The sequence below is a fragment of the Drosophila miranda genome (assembly GCF_003369915.1).
Source record: "Drosophila miranda strain MSH22 chromosome Y unlocalized genomic scaffold, D.miranda_PacBio2.1 Contig_Y1_pilon, whole genome shotgun sequence".
Taxonomy (NCBI): Eukaryota; Metazoa; Arthropoda; class Insecta; order Diptera; family Drosophilidae; genus Drosophila; species Drosophila miranda.
This window is the reverse complement of record NW_022881603.1, coordinates 23,007,308-23,024,846: the sequence shown is the minus strand read 5'-3', so window position 1 is coordinate 23,024,846 and position 17,539 is coordinate 23,007,308. Positions and strand designations below refer to the sequence as shown.

Here is a 17,539-nt window from a genome sequence, read left to right as displayed (position 1 = left end):
AGAGTAACCAAATTTGGTACACACACTCCTTTAAGATGTGACTATAAAACGTATATCTCAAAATTTCGCCCCACCCCCTTCCGCCCCCACAAAGTACGAAAATCTGTTGAATCCACAATATTGCAGATTCGAGAAAACTAAAAACGCAGAATCATAGATAATGACCATATATATCAGATTGCTGAATCTGGATCAGATCGGATCATTTTTATAGCCCAAAGGAACAAATCAATTTGCACTGACTACGCAGCGCCCGACGTCACTCTCAGACTGATTTTCTGTCTCTCTCGCACGCACTCTTTGTCGTGTCGTTTAATATTAGCGGCGTCTGCCGGAGGAGAGCCATACTGACTTAGTATCGGGTATAACTGTAGAGTTGCGGTGTCCGCAGCAACTCACAACGTTCCTCCTCGTTTTATCGCTGCGTGCGTGTTAGCCGACGCCAGTGGGGGCCTCGTCCCACCGCTCTCCCCCCCTTAGGAACCAGCGGCACAACAACACAGAGCAAGCTCCATGACGCCGCCGTCGCTCCACCTCACTCTCCCACTCTTTCGCTTTTGCTGTGTCTAAGTGTTAGTGTGCCTGTGTGTATGTTTCATTGTTTGCTCTTTGTTGTTGTTTCTGCCTCCGCCTGTTTCTACGTCTCTTTCTGACACTCCACCTCTCCCCATCATCACTCCGGTTCTACTCGATTCGTACGAAAAAATTTAGTACAGCGTGTGGTATGGCAAACGAAAGCTATGAGTTTTCAGTGTATCTTGTCTGCCCCGAAGTTGACTTCCCGCCTGCCAGCCCTTACCATTCCCCTCTCCCTATATAATTACGTGCCACAGCCAGACGACATGCAACTTCTCGAGACTGGACTGGACACACGGGCAATGGGCATGGGCATGGGCAATCGCAAGCGGCAAGCGGCAATCCGCTATCGGTAGGTAGGATTGAAAGTCACACGCACACTTCAGGGCCACTCCAAGTGTCTCTCCTCCGCCAGAAGTCTAGCCCAGACCAGCATTGGTATTGGAACTCGTGTTGGGATTGCTATTAGTGATGGAGCTCTTCCTCTTGAGCGCCGATGCTGCCGCTTCTGCTGCCTCCGCCTCCGCACAGGCATTGCAGTCATGGTGGACGCATCATCTGACCAGCCACAGGCCCAGGTTGAGCTTCTGCAGCTTAGGCAGCTTCATGATGATGTCGATGCCCTTGGAGCTCAGCTGCGTGCAGCCGTAGAGATCGATGGTCTTGAGGTTGGTGAGATCCTCGGCGAGCGTCTGCAGGCCCTTGTCGGTGATGCGGCTGCACTGGCCGATGTTAAGGTTCTCCAACTCCTGCAGCGACTTGGCGATCTTCACCATGCCCTGGTCCGTAATCTGGCACTGGTTGAGGGAGAGGGAGCGCAGGCGGTAGAGACCCTGGGCGATGTGCGTCAGAGCCTGATCGCTGATCTTGTCGCAGAAGCTCACGTCCAGGGAGTTAATGCCGCTGCCACCCTCTGTGAGGTAGGCCATCCCAATGTCCGAGATGTTGTCGCAGGAGCGTAGATTCAGCTGCTCCAGCTTGGGCATGCGCGCCAGATGCTTCAATCCGCTGTCCGTCACGGAGACGCAGAAGCTCAGGTTGATGGACTTCAGGGAGGTGAGGCCCTGGGCGACGTGCCCTAGTGCCTCGTCGCTTAGCCGCTGACAGTCCTGCAGTCCAAGGTGCTCCAACTGGAGGTTGCCTTCGGCCGTCTCGCGGCTGAAACCGGCCAGGTGACCAATGCCCTGGTCACTGATGTGCCAGCAGGAGCGCAGGTTGAGGTGGCGCAACTTCTTCAGGCCCCACGCGATCAGCAGGAGGCCGGTGTTGGTGATGTTGCAGCAGCCGCCCAGCTCCAGAATCTCCAGGTTGCGCAGGTGCTGTGCGATCCGACCGAGACTCGTGTCCGTGATCTGTTTGCAGAGCGATAGGTCCAGCGTCTTTAGGTTGGGCAGGTCCACGCTGAAGGCGTGTCCCAGGTTCATGTCCGCCACATTGAAGCATCCGCTGAGGTTCAGCGATGTCAGGGCCGGCACACCCAGCACCAGATCCTTGAGCGAGCGGCGCAGGGATAGGATCTGCACCTTCTTGATTCCACGCCTCACCAGACAGTTGAAGAGACTGGGGCTGGAGCGCTTCAGGTGCAGCTTGGCCTCAACCCCCTTCCATACGCTCTTGGCATAGGCTGCATCCCGCCAGGCGCTGCACACTTGGGCCGCACGGCCCAGATCCCTCACAGGCAGGTGCTCGAAGATCTGCTCGAGCAACTCCGGGAAGAGGTTGCTGATGTGCGTGCCCTCCACTGGGGGTGGGCTCTCCGGCGAGGCGGGTCTGTGCTGGTGGTGGTGATGATGGTGATGGTGGTGCTGTGCATGGGCTGCTGCCGCTGCAGCAGCGGCTGCGGCCGCGGCCGCATGTTGCAGGTATAGCGCCGGCGGAAGGGTCTGCAGCTGCGGGCGGTGGTGCAATGCGTAGGGCGTGAAGCGCAGCAGGTGGTGGGCGCTGCGTGTGAGGCCGGGTAGCTCAGTCTGTGGGTAGACTTCGTCCATGCCCCACACGGGGGCGCCATTAGCTCCACTGGGAGCGGCTCCACTCGCTGCGGCTGTGCTGCCTCCGCCGCCATGATAGTTGGTAAGCGCAGCCGCCGTCTGCAGGGAATTGGTCGTCTGATGGTGGAAGGGCAGAAGCTCTGTGTTGGCGGCCATGCTCCTCGGCGTCCTGCTGCTACCTCTTTCTCTTCCTCTAGCTATTTCGCTGATTACTCTGTCTGCAGGAGACTCTTTGCTTTGTGGCTGTATAGAAGGTTATATTATGACGGGTTCACTACGTAGATGCGTCTTATATACGTCGCATTTTATTCGGTACGAGACAGTTTCAAGGGGAAAATGGTACGAAAGATGTTCTTAGGTTGCACTGGGCCTGGAACTGGGATGTCCGCGAGATTATTCTGGTTCTGTTTATACTGATACTGATTCACTCGTGTTGCACTCTGGCTTGCGACTCTTGCACTCTGACTGTAGCACTTGGGGGGCCTTTGGCTTGGCTTGGATAGTGGGTAAATCCAAATGTCGTTAGTGTTCGAGAGATCCAAGACGCGCGCAACCTAACCGGACGACGTTGAGAGAAAAACTACGCTCGCTTTGGCCGCAGCAGCGTTGCTTATAGTAAAACGACAGAGAGATAGATTCCCCTATGTGCGCGTGTGTGTGTGCGAGCCGAGTATCTGTGTGAGCAGGCAGTCGAATTCAGCAATGGCTGACAGTGCTCAAAGCAGGTAGAGCAGTGCGCTCTCTCTCTCAGTCTCTCGGTCTGAAGCTGAATTGAGAGGCAGTGGAGGTTTTTGTGATATTTGGCTTGTTTTCGGCTAGATTTTGTGGCAACTTTGTATAGTATTTGGAAATTATAAGCATTACATAAGGGATTCAATAAGATTGATGTGGAATATCATCATGTGCTATGTTTCTTCAAACATGTTCATAATACATATTTTAGAGCAATTTCAACTTAGTTCTGCCAATTAACTTATTCCAATAGTAGCGAAAATGTTAATCTTGAACAGCTAAAAGGAAATAACAGATGAGAAACCTTAACATCATAATTATTTAGATAGGACTATAGAACAAGTTTGAAAAATCAGAAAAGTTCAGTCAAATCTGACAACATATAACAAACGAGAGGAACGTTGTGAGTTGCTGCGGACACCGCAACTCTACAGTTATACCCGATACTTAGTCAGTATGGCTCTCCTCCGGCAGACGCCGCTAATATTAAACGACGCGACAAAGAGTGCGTGCGAGAGAGACAGAAAATCAGTCTGAGCGTGACGTCGGGCGCTGCGTAGCCAGTGCAAATTGATTTGTTCCTTTTGAGTATAAAAATGATCCGATCTGATCCAGATTCAGCAATCTGATAGATATGGTCATTATCTATGATTCTGCGTTTTTAGTTTTCTCGAATCTGCAATATTCTGAGATATACGTTTTATAGTGAGAACTAACAGAAGTGCGGATACCAAATTTGGTTACTCTAGCCTTAATAGTCTCTGAGATTTGTGGATGCCCCAGATTTTCGTAGTTTTGCGGGGGCGGAAGGGGGTGTGGAGAAATTTGGACACGAAACGGTCAAGGTCCGATATCACAGGAGTGATGATACCAAATTTGGTTGCTCTGGCTCTTATAGGTTCTGAGATCCTTGAACTCATATCTTGCAAATGGCAAAACCGACCATGAAACCTGTGTGTTAGAGAGAGACAGTGCGAGAAAGAATGAAATTGTTTTCTTGATTCTGGCTATAATAATTATACGATCTGGTTGAGATTTTACACTCTAGAACATATAGTCATCCTCTACGATTCTGCGTTTTTGGTTTTATCGTATCTTTAAAAATGTGGATGCCACAGATTTTCGTCCTTTGTGGGGGGCGGAAGTGGGCGGGGCGAAGTTTTGAAATATTTTTGTAGCAGTGACATATCACAGAAGTCTGGATCCAAAACATCGTTGCTCTAGCTTTTATAGTCTTTGAGCACTAGGCGCTGAAGGGGACGGACGGACGGACGGACGGACGGACAGACGGACAGACAGACAGGGCTCAATCGACTCGGCTATTGATGCTGATCAAGAATATATATACTTTATGGGGTCGGAAACGATTTCTTCTGGACGTTACACACATCCACTTTTACCACAAATCTAATATACCCCAATACTCATTTTGAGTATCGGGTATAAAAAACAACATGAGTTATAACCACATACTTTTATAAAATTCTTAATGGACGTATTGCTCAACGAGAAAAAAAATCTATATTTTATGGCTTGCCAATTTTGTCAGCACTGAAAAAGGCAAGCGTTTGAGAGCGAGAGTCTCTGCTAGAGAGATAGATTCCAAGATTGAGAGAGAGACCGAGCTGAATGCTAGACCTGGCTTGGATTCATCTTGATTTTGGCCCTGGTCTGACTCTATGGTCGGGTCTGGTCCTCAGATTGTGTTCAACTCCGACGCATTTGTTTCTGCCGCTGTTGCATTTCGAAGTCGACCAGGTACCTGTCTTGCCTCTTTAGCTGCCTCTGTATTTGTGTGTGGCTGTGTGTATCTGTGTGTGCGATCGCTGTTCGCTACCTGCGAGCGCAACAATACAATCCCGGTTTCCAAGAAAATATTAACGATAACTCCAAAAAATGTTGCCTCGCACAGCACATATACAGGCACAAGCGTAAGCAGGGGCAGGCCTTCGTCGTTTGGGATTTGGGATGATGCACAAAATCCAGCGTATGGAACAACAACAGCGGGAATGCATTGTTATTGATACTAGGAAAGCGATGCACATTCCCTCTCGCACACAAACACACAGAGACGAACATTTTCTGGGACCAATAAATGGAAAACGCCGCCACCAGAGTCGACATCGTCTTCTTTGCCTTCTAAAAAAAGGGACTAAGACGAGGACTAGGACAACCAGTAGGGTTGTGATAAGAGTAGGGGTAGGGGCGTTGTAGAAATCTGTGTCGCTACCTGCACCCGCACTCCCGCACGCACATGCAGAGAGAAAGAAAGAGACGACACGCACCAGAAACCTGACTGAAGAGGGAACGGTAAAAGGAATAGCACTCCTAGGCCCATGCTGATGCCAACCTCTACCCGGATTCCGTGCTCGTACAGACATTATCCTGGCGAGGAGCAGGAGGATGCCGCAGACGAAGACCAAGAAGGGCAAGGCGTGCGTACAACTTTTCCAGCGCTACCTGTCCAACCGGTTTGGCCCAAAAGGGCCAATCGCCCACTATCACTCTTTCGACGTGTCTGGCTATCTGGCAGGGCAAATACAAATAATCTCTTCGCTGGAACTCTGGCTCAATCCCTCGTTTCAGCCACAATGCCACTGCCTCCGACTGAAATATAGTGCGGCACATATAATAATCGATTGGTGTTCGGCTGCATCTCCTTCGTCATCTTCTCTGTTTTTTGCGTTGCGTTTTGCGTACTATGATCATCATTAAAGCGGTCGCAGAGCAACACAGGTAGAGGCAACAGCGGCAACTGCGGAAAAGGTGCAACACGCAGACGCAACTGCGGCAGGGCTGGGCCAGGGCTGGCTGTGGGCAGATGACTAGAGAGGGGAGGCCCACGCAGCAAGCTTGAGGCTTGGGCCAGCCCAGAAGATTCCAGCTGTATAGCTACTCGTCTTGCCTACGGATATCAGATTCTAGATACGTGTATCTATCACTTGAACATCTGCAGATGGCTGACATAAATGTTGCATGTTGCATTTGTTGGCTAGGTTCTCCGACTTAAGAACTTTATTGCACCTGATTAAAGAAAACATGGTCAAATTCTGTAATGTTGCTGTTAGGAATGGGATATTTCATCCTTTGGGATACATACATATGTGTATTTTTATACCCGATACTCAAAATTAGTATTGGGGTATATTAGATTTGTGGTGAAAATGGATGTGTGTAACGTCCAGAAGGAATCGTTTCCGACCCCATAAAGTATATATATTCTTGATCCGCATCAATAGCCGAGTCGATTGAGCCCTGTCTGTCTGTCCGTCCGTCCGTCTGTCCGTCCCCTTCAGCGCCTAGTGCTCAAAGACTATAAGAGCTAGAGCAACAATGTTTTGGATCCAGACTTCTGTGATGTCACTGCTACAAGAATATTTCAAAACTTTGCCCCGCCCACTTCCGCCCCCACAAAGGACGAAAATCTGTGGCATCCACAATTTTAATGATACGAGAAAACCAAAAACGCAGAATCGTAGAGAATGACCATATCTTTTAGACTGCAGAATCTGAATTGGATCGTATAATTATTATAGCCAGAATCAAGAAAACAATTTCATTCTTTCTCGCTCTGTCTCTCTTTAAGCACTAGGCGCTGAAGGGGACGGACAGACGGACAGACGGACGGACGGACAGACGGACGGACGGACAGACAGACACTACTCAATCGACTCGGCTATTGATGCTGATCAAGAATATATATACTTTATGGGGTCGGAAACGATTCCTTCTGGACGTTACACACATCCACTTTTACCACAAATCTAATATACCCCAATACTCATTTTGAGTATCGGGTATAATTAAGTCGACTTCCAGGAACTAGTATTGCTGTAAGTACAAGAAGTTCTAAAAACTAAATATATATCCCCATATATGTATGTATATGTAAAATGTTCCTTTAATGTTTATGTAATTTTAAATGCTATATATATATATCTAGATATACTCGTATTTATATGTTAAGTATATTTCAGTTGTGTGTGTTTTGCATTTAGAAGAGTTCGTTTATGGCAGTACGCAGTAAAATTAAATGTCGCTTTCGCTTCGACCTCGATTTCTGATGAGGGTTACGTTCGTTCCTAAAATTCGTTTACGCTATGACTTTAAAATACTCTAGAATCTAGATGATAATTATTAAAACCCAGACCCAACTATGCTTCGTCTCTAAATATGGCTACGGAAGGGCAGTACAACTCAAAGCAAGTTGGATTCGATATAACGTATAGGAGTATTTGTATATATGTATGTAATATATATGTACATGCCTCGCCGATCCTGGCCGGCTAGCAAGGAATTGGATTTGTGTGGGGTGTGTATGCTATAGTATATTTTGATTTGATTTGATACATGCGCGGTTCTAGGTGCTATATGATCTCTATAGCTATAAGTAATGCATGTGTGTGTGTTTGTGGGTGTGTGTGTGTAGTATAATTTAAACGTTTCGGTGACTTAAGTCCAAATGGATATCCGTCATATCCAATTCCACTCGGCTCTAAACACTTTTCCGTCAGCCCTAACCATCCCGCCATATTCCGATCTCCATTCAGCTCACGCGTTTAGGTTCTTCGAAAAGTGTTCGGGCCTCTCTGGCCAGCCGAAGTCCTGAGCATTTCTCTTGGCTTCGATTTGATGATTTTCGTATTATCCATTTTGCATTTCAAATGTGGTACGTGTCTAAGTTCTAAATTATGCTATATATTCTCCCAAAAACCTCCCAAAACCTCACCAACGTCTATCAATCTGTCTGTTCGTCTGCGTGCGGGTTTTCCAACAAACATTTCTCGTTGTTCGAACGAAATAAACGAAATACTCAAATCGAAATCAAAAAGGCATAGATAACTAAAAAATAAAATGGGTTTAAAATACTATAATGGGGGTATATCACAGGTACATTTTAGACTTTTACTTTTTTCAAAATGCAAGATTGTAGAAAATGTATGTCGTGGAGGGGATCTGCACAGCGGACACTGGAAAACGTAACGGACAACTGGGGAGTAGCTCGGTTAGCCGTGTGCAGGTCCTAAACTTGGCTAAATGCTATGTAAGTAGTCGTGTGTATGTAGTTCAGTATGTATATATATATCTATATGTATATTCACTGGGTCACAAGTCACCACCGTATTTGTGAAGTATAATATATTTATCTTTTTATAGAAAAGCACTAACCATTAAACATTGCAACTGCCGTCTCACTTGTCTCCCTCGTCACTCGTCACTAGTTCTCCTCCGTCATTCCACATCACAAGTCCGAGGCGGAGACAAGTATTCGATTGAGATCGTAGATATGAAAGAGTTTTGAATACAAGTACATACTATATTGTAGTCAGTATCGTTAACGTATTCGCATCAAGCCTATGACTAGGACCAAAAAAATGCTTAACATATGTATATCTAATCATATGCACTCTGGTTCTAACTACATACTCGAGCCCTTGCTCAGTTTTCTCAGTGTACTTTCTATGGCCTGATCTGTTTAAATTGCTCAATAAGTTCTCTTGACTACGTATTTCTTGAAGATCTGTTCACACTGAGTTGGGCTCTGAACTCTATATTGAAGGCAAGCCCATGCGCTTATCCCTATCTGAAGCAATATCTATCGTACAGTACTCGTATCTATCTTTCTGTTTTTCATGAAGGAAATTTTTGGGTGCTAGGAGGGGGGCGATGCTGGGGAGCATTGTGCTTGTCTATGAATGTCTAGGCTGTATGGATGTAGTAATGGAAATTTCGTAATTGCTAAAGCTGCACAATGCCCCCATGATTGTGGTTGTATATGATGAGTGCGTGTGTCTGTTGTGGCAGTCGTACGTATTTGATTCCATGGTTCGTAGTCGTATTCGATATTAGTGGGAAATTATGGCGCAGAAACTTTGAGTTTGTCCAAGCGGCTTTCCCCAGGCTCGAGGACTGGGGCCTAACCGCTGGCTAAGTTCGATATGAATGAAAAGTTAGACTAGATGCTATTTAATACTAAACCATCATCGGGGAATGGCTCTGCCTCGTCACACCGTCTCCCCATGATGACTCGTTGGGAAGGAAGGCGTCAGCTAGTTCCGCTTTAAGTATTCTTAGCAGTCATGTGGCGGGGAGCCGGCTCGCCTGCCTCGGCGTACAGACAGGAGCCCTCGCTGCAGGAGCAGGTGTCGCCCTCCCGGGAGCTATTGCAGCAGTCGCTGGTGTATGTGCGCTCGCGCAACTCGTAGTCTACCAGCATGTTCTCGTTCTCGCTCTCTAGGCAGGGCTGCACCAGTTGGGTGTTGGCGTGACGACGGTGGCCAGAGCGCTTGCCACTGGTGTGATCCTCCGCATGCAGCTGCCGCTTATGGCTGTGCGAGGCTCGGGAGTGGTCCGAGCACTCGGAGGAGCACTGGTAGATCTGGTGACTGGAGGTTGTCGGCTGCATTGGATGTCCCTGTGGATGAGGTACAACCGGCTGGTACCAGCCTTCCGAAGCCGGAGCCGGCGGCGGTGGCTGCATGGGTGAGGCCAGGGCATCACAGCTGTTGCAGGATCGATTCTGGGCGCAGTGTGATGCATTCAGGCCCGCCTGGTACTCGCTGCCAGCATGGCGATGAGTGGGGAACTGAATATGCGTGGGGGGACCTCCGCCAGGTGCCGCGGTGGCAAAATAGGCCGGCAGCTGGGGCGGGTGCTGGTTGTTGGGCGTGATCTGGTAACGATTCTGGGAGCCGCCCACAGATGACAGGGGATTGCTGTATACGTTCCCTGGTGGACAGCCGGGTGCGTATTGTGGAGAAACGCCCCAGGCTGAGAAACCACCGGAAGAGCTGCTGTGAATGGAGGCGTTCAGGATGCTGCATTAAAGGGTGATGTCTGGGTGAGGAGTGATCGATTTTATGTCTGGTCATGCGGCTCTTACCTTTGGTTTGTGGAAATGCCAGAGCCTCCGCTCTTGGAGCTCTTACGCGAGGACTCCGGCGAGCCCTGAGCGTAGCCATAGATGGATGATGGTGGCGGGTGCTCCGGCGGTGGTGGCAAGAACTGGGACCAGTTAATGGTCTCCACTGGATATTGCAGATAGTTAGATTTTGAAACGGGAGCAACCGCTCCCTGTCCAGCAAAGGCATCCGAATAGGGGGAATGTGTGCCCGAATCCTTGTCGGTACTCAGGGAAGTGGGTTTGGTGCAGGTCTCACCTGAAGCGGTGCCAATGATCATTGTGGTAGCATAGGGAGTGGGATTATCGGGGCTCTGACAAAGAATGTAAACGGATTAGATGGTCAATCTTCAATATCTAAGATGGAACTCACCTTGCGGCAGTTGTAGAACGTGGTTAGGTTGCGGGTATCCAATTCGGCATAGTCGGTTCCTCCATCGGAGTTGTTGTAGTTGGACTGGCTGCTGTTGACATGGGACAGCAGCTTGGACTCGCTCAGTCCCGAGTCCTTATCAGTGTCGGTCGGACGCCAGTTGCGATCAATCCACAAACTTTCCTTGCTGTTGATATTCAGGGCAGTGATTTCGTTGTCGCTAACAACTGGAAATGGAGGGAAATGTGAATGAGAGGAGTCTGTAATCAGAAGTCTATCCATTTCACTTACCACTTAGGTGGCCCAGATCCTTGGTCATCTGATGTCTCCGCTTGAAGTAAACCATGGCTATGGCAGCGGAAAAGACCACTCCTAAGAGTATGATGACAATCACAACCATTAGCCAGATTCCAGGCAGATAGTCCGAGGACGTCCTGTGTGTGGTGTGATGGGTGTCGCTGTTGGGATGAATATCACCCATTCCGTTGTGGTAGGTTAAGTCCTGACCCTCCTGATGCAGGACATCGTGAGTCCCGCTGGGATGAGCCCGCGGTGGGTGCACATGGTGTGCAGGATCCATGAAGAGAGAGATCTGAAAAAACACGAGATTAGGAGAAGAATACAACTCTGAGACCAATGTTTTCACTTACCGGCTTGGAGTAGGGCCCATCGCCTGCCTTGGTAAAGCAGTTTAGAAGCACACTGTAGACGGCTCCGGTGGTCAGATTGTTCAGCAGCACCGATGTGGTGGTGGAATTGAGCGTCATGTTGGCCAGCACCTTCATGGTGTTGCCCGCGCTCACCTCGATTTTGTAGCCATACAGATTGCCATTATGGTGCTGGGCAGGGGGCGGCGTCCAGCGTACCCATCCAGCTGTTTGGTTATACATCCCGATTTGTATATTATCTGGCGGAGCAGAGGGAACTAAGAGGAAGAGCGAAAAAATTAGTGGGAGCTTGATCGTTGAATGGGAAAGCTTACCATCTTCGTAGGTGAGGGCCACCTTCGAGTTGCTGGGCTGTCCTTCGATTGTCTCAAAGAAGGGCGTCAGGAAAAACTCGTATTTGGTGTACTTCCTTAGACTCCCCACCACAAACGACTCGACCGAGGCATCCATGACAGTTAAGGAATGGTACTGCGCCGAGTGCGAATTTGTATCTCTGTAGTGAATGCGCAGGCCCTGAAAATAGATCGAAAAGAAGAATTAGCTGAGTTATACACCACACAATAGTATATAGTACATACCTCCACATATTTCTCATCCGCGCTCACATGCAGCATCCAATCGAGACGCACGGCACTGGCATTGATGGCCGAGGCATCTATCAGCTCCACAGACTGCATATGAAACAAAGAGTTAGTCGGAGTTTTAAATCCTTAACGGAACTTCTAAAACTTACCTTTCTGGTGAGCAGATTTCGAGCTGCCGACAATTCATTGGCCGAAGCCGCATCGAAGTCTTCGCCAATAGTTTTGATGGCATTCGATAGGCCCGATGGTACAGACACCCCTTGGGTGTTTTCCGCCCTCACCAGGAAGACATACGAAGTGGCGGGCGTCAAATCGGATATCTGCAGAGGAAAAATTCAGGTTTTAGTCATCGAAAGGAGTTTTTATTTGAGGGAAAACATACAGTGACTTGAGTATCGGCCACACGATGAGCAGCCACAATCCAACCAGTTTGCAGATCCGGACTAAAGTACTCCACAGTGTAGCTGTGTGAGAGAGAGAGAGAAAGAGAGACACTTTTATAAAGAATCCACACTGGAATAATCTGCCAAAATCTTACCCAATAATCGGCCCCACGGCGCCTGGCTTCTCTTGGCTCTTGGCCCATCGCAGGGAGATACTACTGCGACTGGCATTCAGTACTTTGGGTGTGCCAGGTGGAGCCGGATACGTGCTGCGATCAGCAGCGCGATGCATTGAAGTTGCGCCGGACTTTTCAACCTAGCAAATGAAATCAATTGTGTGTCAGGTGCAAGGGCAACTTTCAAGCTTAAACTCACTGTAAGCGTTGCTGACCAGGAGGTCTCGCCACGTTCCGAGGAGGCAGTGCATGTATAGAGACCAGTGTCACTCAGTTGCAGATCTGCAAGGATCGAAGATACTTTATTTATATCTCTTAGAATGGGGATAGCGACTATCACTCACCATCGACTCTAAGAGAGCTGCCCTGGATGATGCTGTGCCGATTGCCTGGCTGCACGGCATACCCGTTGTGGAACCATTTAATGCGGGGATTGGGAGTGCCAGTGGCACGGCAGGGCAGTGTCGCCACAGCTCCTTTGGGCAACGTCTGATTGGTGGGCCCTATTTGGATGATGGGCGGCGGACGTTCGTCTACCGAGCTGACCTGAAGGAAGATGCGCACTGTGGAGGAGTCTACGACACTGAATACGGAGCAAACGTAGAAGCCTTCGTCATCCTGCTGGACATCGCTGATCTGGAGCGTTCCTTCCGACGAGATCTGCTGCCGGCCGTGAGAACTGTTCGGGAACATCAGCGTGGACACACCTTCTTTGGTCCAGAACACAGAAGGCGGAGGGTTGCCAGAGGCCATGCAAGGAAACTGGACAGCGCCATTGAGGCCCACTTTCTTGTTGCTTGGCTTTCTGGTAAAGTTTGGAGGAGCTAATGGATCGAAGGAAACCATAGATAAAAGAGGTTTTTTGACCCAATGAACAGATTTAAATCCTACCGTGCACGGTGAGCGAGGCTCTGGCGCTGATCTGACCCACATTGTTGTGCGCCTCGCAGACATAGGTACCCTCATCACTAGGTGTAATGTTGCTGAGCTCCAGGCTCTTCTCGTCGTGCAGGATTCGGGCCCGAGACACGGGTATGTTTCCCTCCTCCTTCTTCCACAGGACCTTTGGCGGCGGATCGCCGCCCACGGAGCAGTGGAAGGTGGCTGTCTGGCCGTTCAGCATCACCTGATCCTTGGGCTCTTTCATGAAGTATGGCTTGACCTGTACAATCAGCTTCGCGTAGCTGGACTCCCGGCTGCCAACCAGATTTTGGGCAAGGCACTTGTAGTTGCCCTCATCGATGGGCTCCACATTACTGATTAGCAGATTACCACCATCAACAATCCTCACGCGAGAGCTGGCGCCAAACGACATGGCTTTCAGGTCATCCAAGGGGACGCCATCCTATGTGAGCAGAGAAAGGGGAGCGGATTAATATATGAATTGCTGGCTGATTTAAGTGATTGTCGTCTGGGTCTTACCTTCATCCAAATGAGAGTTGGCTCTGGAATGCCTTTGGGCGGCCCACACTCGAGCAGAGCTGTCTCGCCTTTGGCCACGCGCGTGTCTTTGGGCTCCACGCGAAAATCGTCGCGCAGCACTGGCAGAAAAAAGAGCACAAGCACAAGAGATTAGTGTGTGGGCAGACAAGTTGTCGAGAGTTGATTGGACCTACCAGCTATTTGGAGCGAGGCATGTCGACTAACGGCCTGGCCCACACGGTTCTTGGCCACACACCAGTACTCGCCGCCGTCCTGCTCCTTCTTGCTCTGCATCGTGCGGTAGAAGAACAGGGCGCCATCCTTGAACTGGACGCGATGCGACTTCTTCTCATTGGTGCTGACGGGTTCGCCGTCCTAACGAGAGAAAGCAAAAAAGGAGAAAGTTGAGAGAGAACTTAAAGCCACTGAATAGCTTGTCCGCTGCCATCCGTCCTACCTTGAACCACTCAATGGTGGGCTCGGGCTTGCCTTCCACCTTGCAATTGAGTGTCGCTGGCTCATTCTTCTTCACCACCAAATCGGTGGGATGTTCGATAATGCGGGGCGACTGATATTGGGCTGCAATTGGAGGGGAATCCAAGAGATTTGTGAGCTGGAAATGAGGGAACTGGACTGGGCTTTCGCCCTCGAGTTTACCTCTGGCTGACGGCGGCGTAACCAGGCCGAGCAGCAGCAGAAGAAGTATCATCCTACTCCCCCTGCTGCCCCACAGGTTTATTCTGGATGATGTTGGATGAGGAGAGTTAGTGCTCGTGCTCCAGGTGATGGCGATGCTGAGACGATGTGATCGATGCATAGGATACGGTGACAGCGACAGTGCGTGGAGAGTACTTATATTGCGTAGTAGATGATGCGAGAACTGGCGACAACCATTTTAGTTGTGTGTATAGCCTGCGATGCGAAACGCAATGTAGAGGAGTATGAAATGTGGGCAGCTGTTAGTTTGGCCAGGCTTACAAGAGCACATTGGGGATACACATGGACATGGGAATGTTTGGTGGGTGTGCACGGAAGGCAGGCGTGGCGTGGCGTCGCAAAACCCCCTAAAGCATTACAAGGGTTTACCTTTCGATTCGTTTCGGTTTTTATCTTCCGAAATTATTCTTCCTCTGCTGCTCCAATTCCATTCACATTTCCCTGCCGAGATAAGCACTCACTCACTTACACCAAAGACTATGTAATACAACCCTGTAGAACCAAAGGGGTCAATTGACCCCTCTCGAACTAGTTCTGCGCTGTTTACCGCGCAACTAGCTACGCAACTAGTTACGCGGGAAGCGAACGCGGACCAGGCCTTCGTCGACTACAATGTACTAGTTCTGCAACTAGTTACGCGGGAAGCGAACGCGGACCAGTCTAAAAAGAACCCAAAAACGAAGCCGCCTTCGGTTTGTTTTTGAAGGCGGCAAATAACCGCAATTCCGTGGAGTTACAGTGCCCACTCAGCTAGTTTTTACCGATCCACGACATGCAATAAGCACCGAAATGGTAAGTTAATCGTGATATTTTACTGTAGTTGCGCTCGTGGAATGAAAGAGACAAGAATTTACACAAACAAAATGCATTTGTTTTCCTCGTTTGCTTTATGCGTTGATTTTGTTCACTTCTGTACAACATCTAATCGCTGGAAGAGTCTTTTGTGTAAACATTTATTAAAAAAGTGGAAAAGAATTAATAAATAAATCAAATTAATATAAACATAATAATATTATAATATACATTATAATATATATTATATACATATTTCAAATAAAATGATGAGCAAAAGGCATTTGCGTAGACTCCGTAAGAGTGAAAGGGAAGCTAACATTGCAAAGTTAGCGTTGTGCAGGAAAGATAACAGATAACAGCAATGAAATCGATTCTCCAGCCAGCTGGCGTTTTGAGCGGGTTAAACTTTATTTTGAGTGAGGAAATTGTTCTAGCCTATAACGTAAGGGAAGAAGGCCCTTAGGACCCACAAAGAATTTTTTGCAGCTTTGCTAGGTAAAATACCATTTACACTTCTAGAGATTTAAAAATTTTTCATATAAATTAAAACAAATATTAATTACAGAATGTATTCCGCCTGGCGATGAGCCCCCCGAAAACACTGTGCGGAAGGCAATGCAAAGGATGAAGAAAAGGGTGTTTAAGAAGAAGTGTCTTGCCAAAAACCAGGAGTAGGCTAAGCATCATATAATTAAAAATGATTCGTTATAATGAAAGACATTGTGTTTTTATTTTTGTATTATTCCAGACTGCCAGATTGACTACTACCAATAGTCAGTTCGGAACTAGCTACTGGTAACTAGGTCAGAGCTAGCTACAGGTAATCGAAGGGTAGTCGAGTGGGGAACTAGTTGCTGGCTTTCTACTGGCAACTAGCTACGGGTAATCGAAGGGTAATCGAGCGAGAACCAGGGGTGGTTCCGCCCTAGGACATGCATGTGTTAAATTCTCCGCTGAAATACATTGCGGGTAATCGATCTGGAACCAGGGAGGTGAGAATGGTAGCTAGTGCGGCACCAGTGCGGAACTAGTTGCCTGGTACTAGAGGGTATGTATAGTCTTTGCTTACACACAATACACACGCACAACCAATAAAACATACATATGCATATGTACATGTATACATTGTATACTCCTACCTACATATGTCTATGCTTTTCCATTAATTTTATTTCTATATTTATCTCTCTCTTTGTGTTTATCTCTTAGGCGGCGTCAGACAGGCAGCGACGAAAATTTACAATCCAAATTCTGATTTGGAAATCGATTTCATTTGATTCCGATTCTCACACTTTATAACGTTTTATAGTTGCTTTTTTTCTATTTATTTTACGCTTTAGTTTTATTTTTCAGCTTTCCTGAATGATATTTACATATTTGTCGATTGGCCTCTCTTTCCGTTTTCATTGCCGCTTCTTTTTCGGGGTTGTTTCTCAGCACGCGCACATTTTCCACATTTCCCGAACGAAATTTCTTTTGGGTAATTTTACAAGAACAAGAACATGCTGCCCCCCTCTCTCCTATTACAACAACTCTCCCCTCCTGCCATCACTGCTGGCTGTTCCCTCGTTCCCGTTCCATCCCGTTACAGCGTTGTTGTTGTATCTATAACAGTGTTGTATCTATAGCTCACACTCCCGTCTCCTCGGGCTGTAAAAAACTGCATCTGGAATTTACACCCCAACAGGGAGCCTTGCTGCAGATATTTTGTCCTCCTTGATGGGTCTCGCCTCTAGTGCACTACACTTACTTAAACTTATTAGCCAGGAATTAACTTTTTCTGCCTATTTAATGACAATATCAATATATCAAGTCGCGTTTGTTGCTACATGCGTTTAAATGGCAACTACACGACAACTACACATTTGCTACATAAAGGCAGGAAAAAAGAGGGTATGGACAATACACAAAACGGCCCAGAAAATGCATGCAAGGTAAAATCCTACCTACTTTCTGAATATACTGTCCCACACGCGAGGTAAGGTTGGTACGAACCTTGTAATTAACCTTGGCTTTTTTTGCCTATTGTCCATACCCTTTTTAAGAGCCCATTAAAAACAACAGCTTATTTTTGCGTTGCATTAGTAGCGAAACATACAGTCTTATATTTAAATCAAAATGTTGTATGCAGGCGCATAAATTAAGATATGACATTATTTACTGATCTGGCAGCACAACGAACAATGCTATACACACTGTTGCCAAATCAACTATCTTATAGCTG

General features: G+C 47.9%; 2 protein-coding genes and 1 long non-coding RNA gene across 7 annotated transcripts; 1 reads left to right on the top strand and 2 right to left on the bottom strand.

Annotated features, from left to right (window-relative positions):
* Nucleotides 1–413: 413 nt before the first annotated feature.
* Nucleotides 414–3,152, bottom strand: LOC117190764 (F-box/LRR-repeat protein 14-like). The gene has a single exon (XM_033395826.1). The coding sequence runs from the start codon at nt 2,718–2,720 to the stop codon at nt 1,131–1,133; it is 1,590 nt and encodes a 529-aa protein (XP_033251717.1). The 5' UTR covers nt 2,721–3,152; the 3' UTR covers nt 414–1,130.
* A 4,135-nt stretch (nt 3,153–7,287) lies between these two features.
* Nucleotides 7,288–17,166, bottom strand: LOC117190469 (protein sax-3-like). 5 transcript variants are annotated; one of them, XM_033395540.1, is made up of 18 exons: nt 17,066–17,166; nt 14,461–14,715; nt 14,261–14,382; nt 13,998–14,178; nt 13,804–13,922; nt 13,273–13,726; nt 12,726–13,205; nt 12,581–12,663; nt 12,361–12,521; nt 12,205–12,286; nt 11,972–12,142; nt 11,817–11,909; nt 11,553–11,751; nt 11,221–11,495; nt 10,862–11,162; nt 10,571–10,797; nt 10,180–10,511; nt 7,288–10,114 (listed from the first exon to the last, which is right to left on the bottom strand). In XM_033395540.1, the coding sequence occupies exons 2-18, from the start codon at nt 14,618–14,620 to the stop codon at nt 9,358–9,360; spliced, it is 4,197 nt and encodes a 1,398-aa protein (XP_033251431.1). In that variant the 5' UTR covers nt 14,621–14,715; nt 17,066–17,166; the 3' UTR covers nt 7,288–9,357. The 5 variants fall into 5 exon arrangements, with proteins under 5 accessions (XP_033251431.1, XP_033251434.1, XP_033251435.1 ...); XM_033395543.1 differs by having other exon boundaries at nt 7,288–10,090; XM_033395544.1 differs by having other exon boundaries at nt 7,288–10,087.
* On the top strand, nt 15,571–15,959 carry LOC117190470. The gene is made up of 2 exons (XR_004473699.1): nt 15,571–15,810; nt 15,881–15,959. It is a non-coding gene; the product is annotated as an uncharacterized LOC117190470 (long non-coding RNA).
* Nucleotides 17,167–17,539: the final 373 nt, after the last annotated feature.

Coding starts and splice junctions, on each gene's coding strand:
- LOC117190764 (XM_033395826.1), bottom strand. CDS start 2,720: ATGGCCGCCAACACAGAGCTTCTGCCCTTCCACCATCAGACGACCAAT.
- LOC117190469 (XM_033395540.1), bottom strand. CDS start 14,620: ATGCATCGATCACATCGTCTCAGCATCGCCATCACCTGGAGCACGAGC. Junction 12,664..12,725: donor CAGCTCTCTTAGAGTCGATG/GTGAGTGATAGT, acceptor CGATCCTTGCAG/ATCTGCAACTGAGTGACACT. Junction 12,522..12,580: donor CCTGGTCAGCAACGCTTACA/GTGAGTTTAAGC, acceptor TTCATTTGCTAG/GTTGAAAAGTCCGGCGCAAC.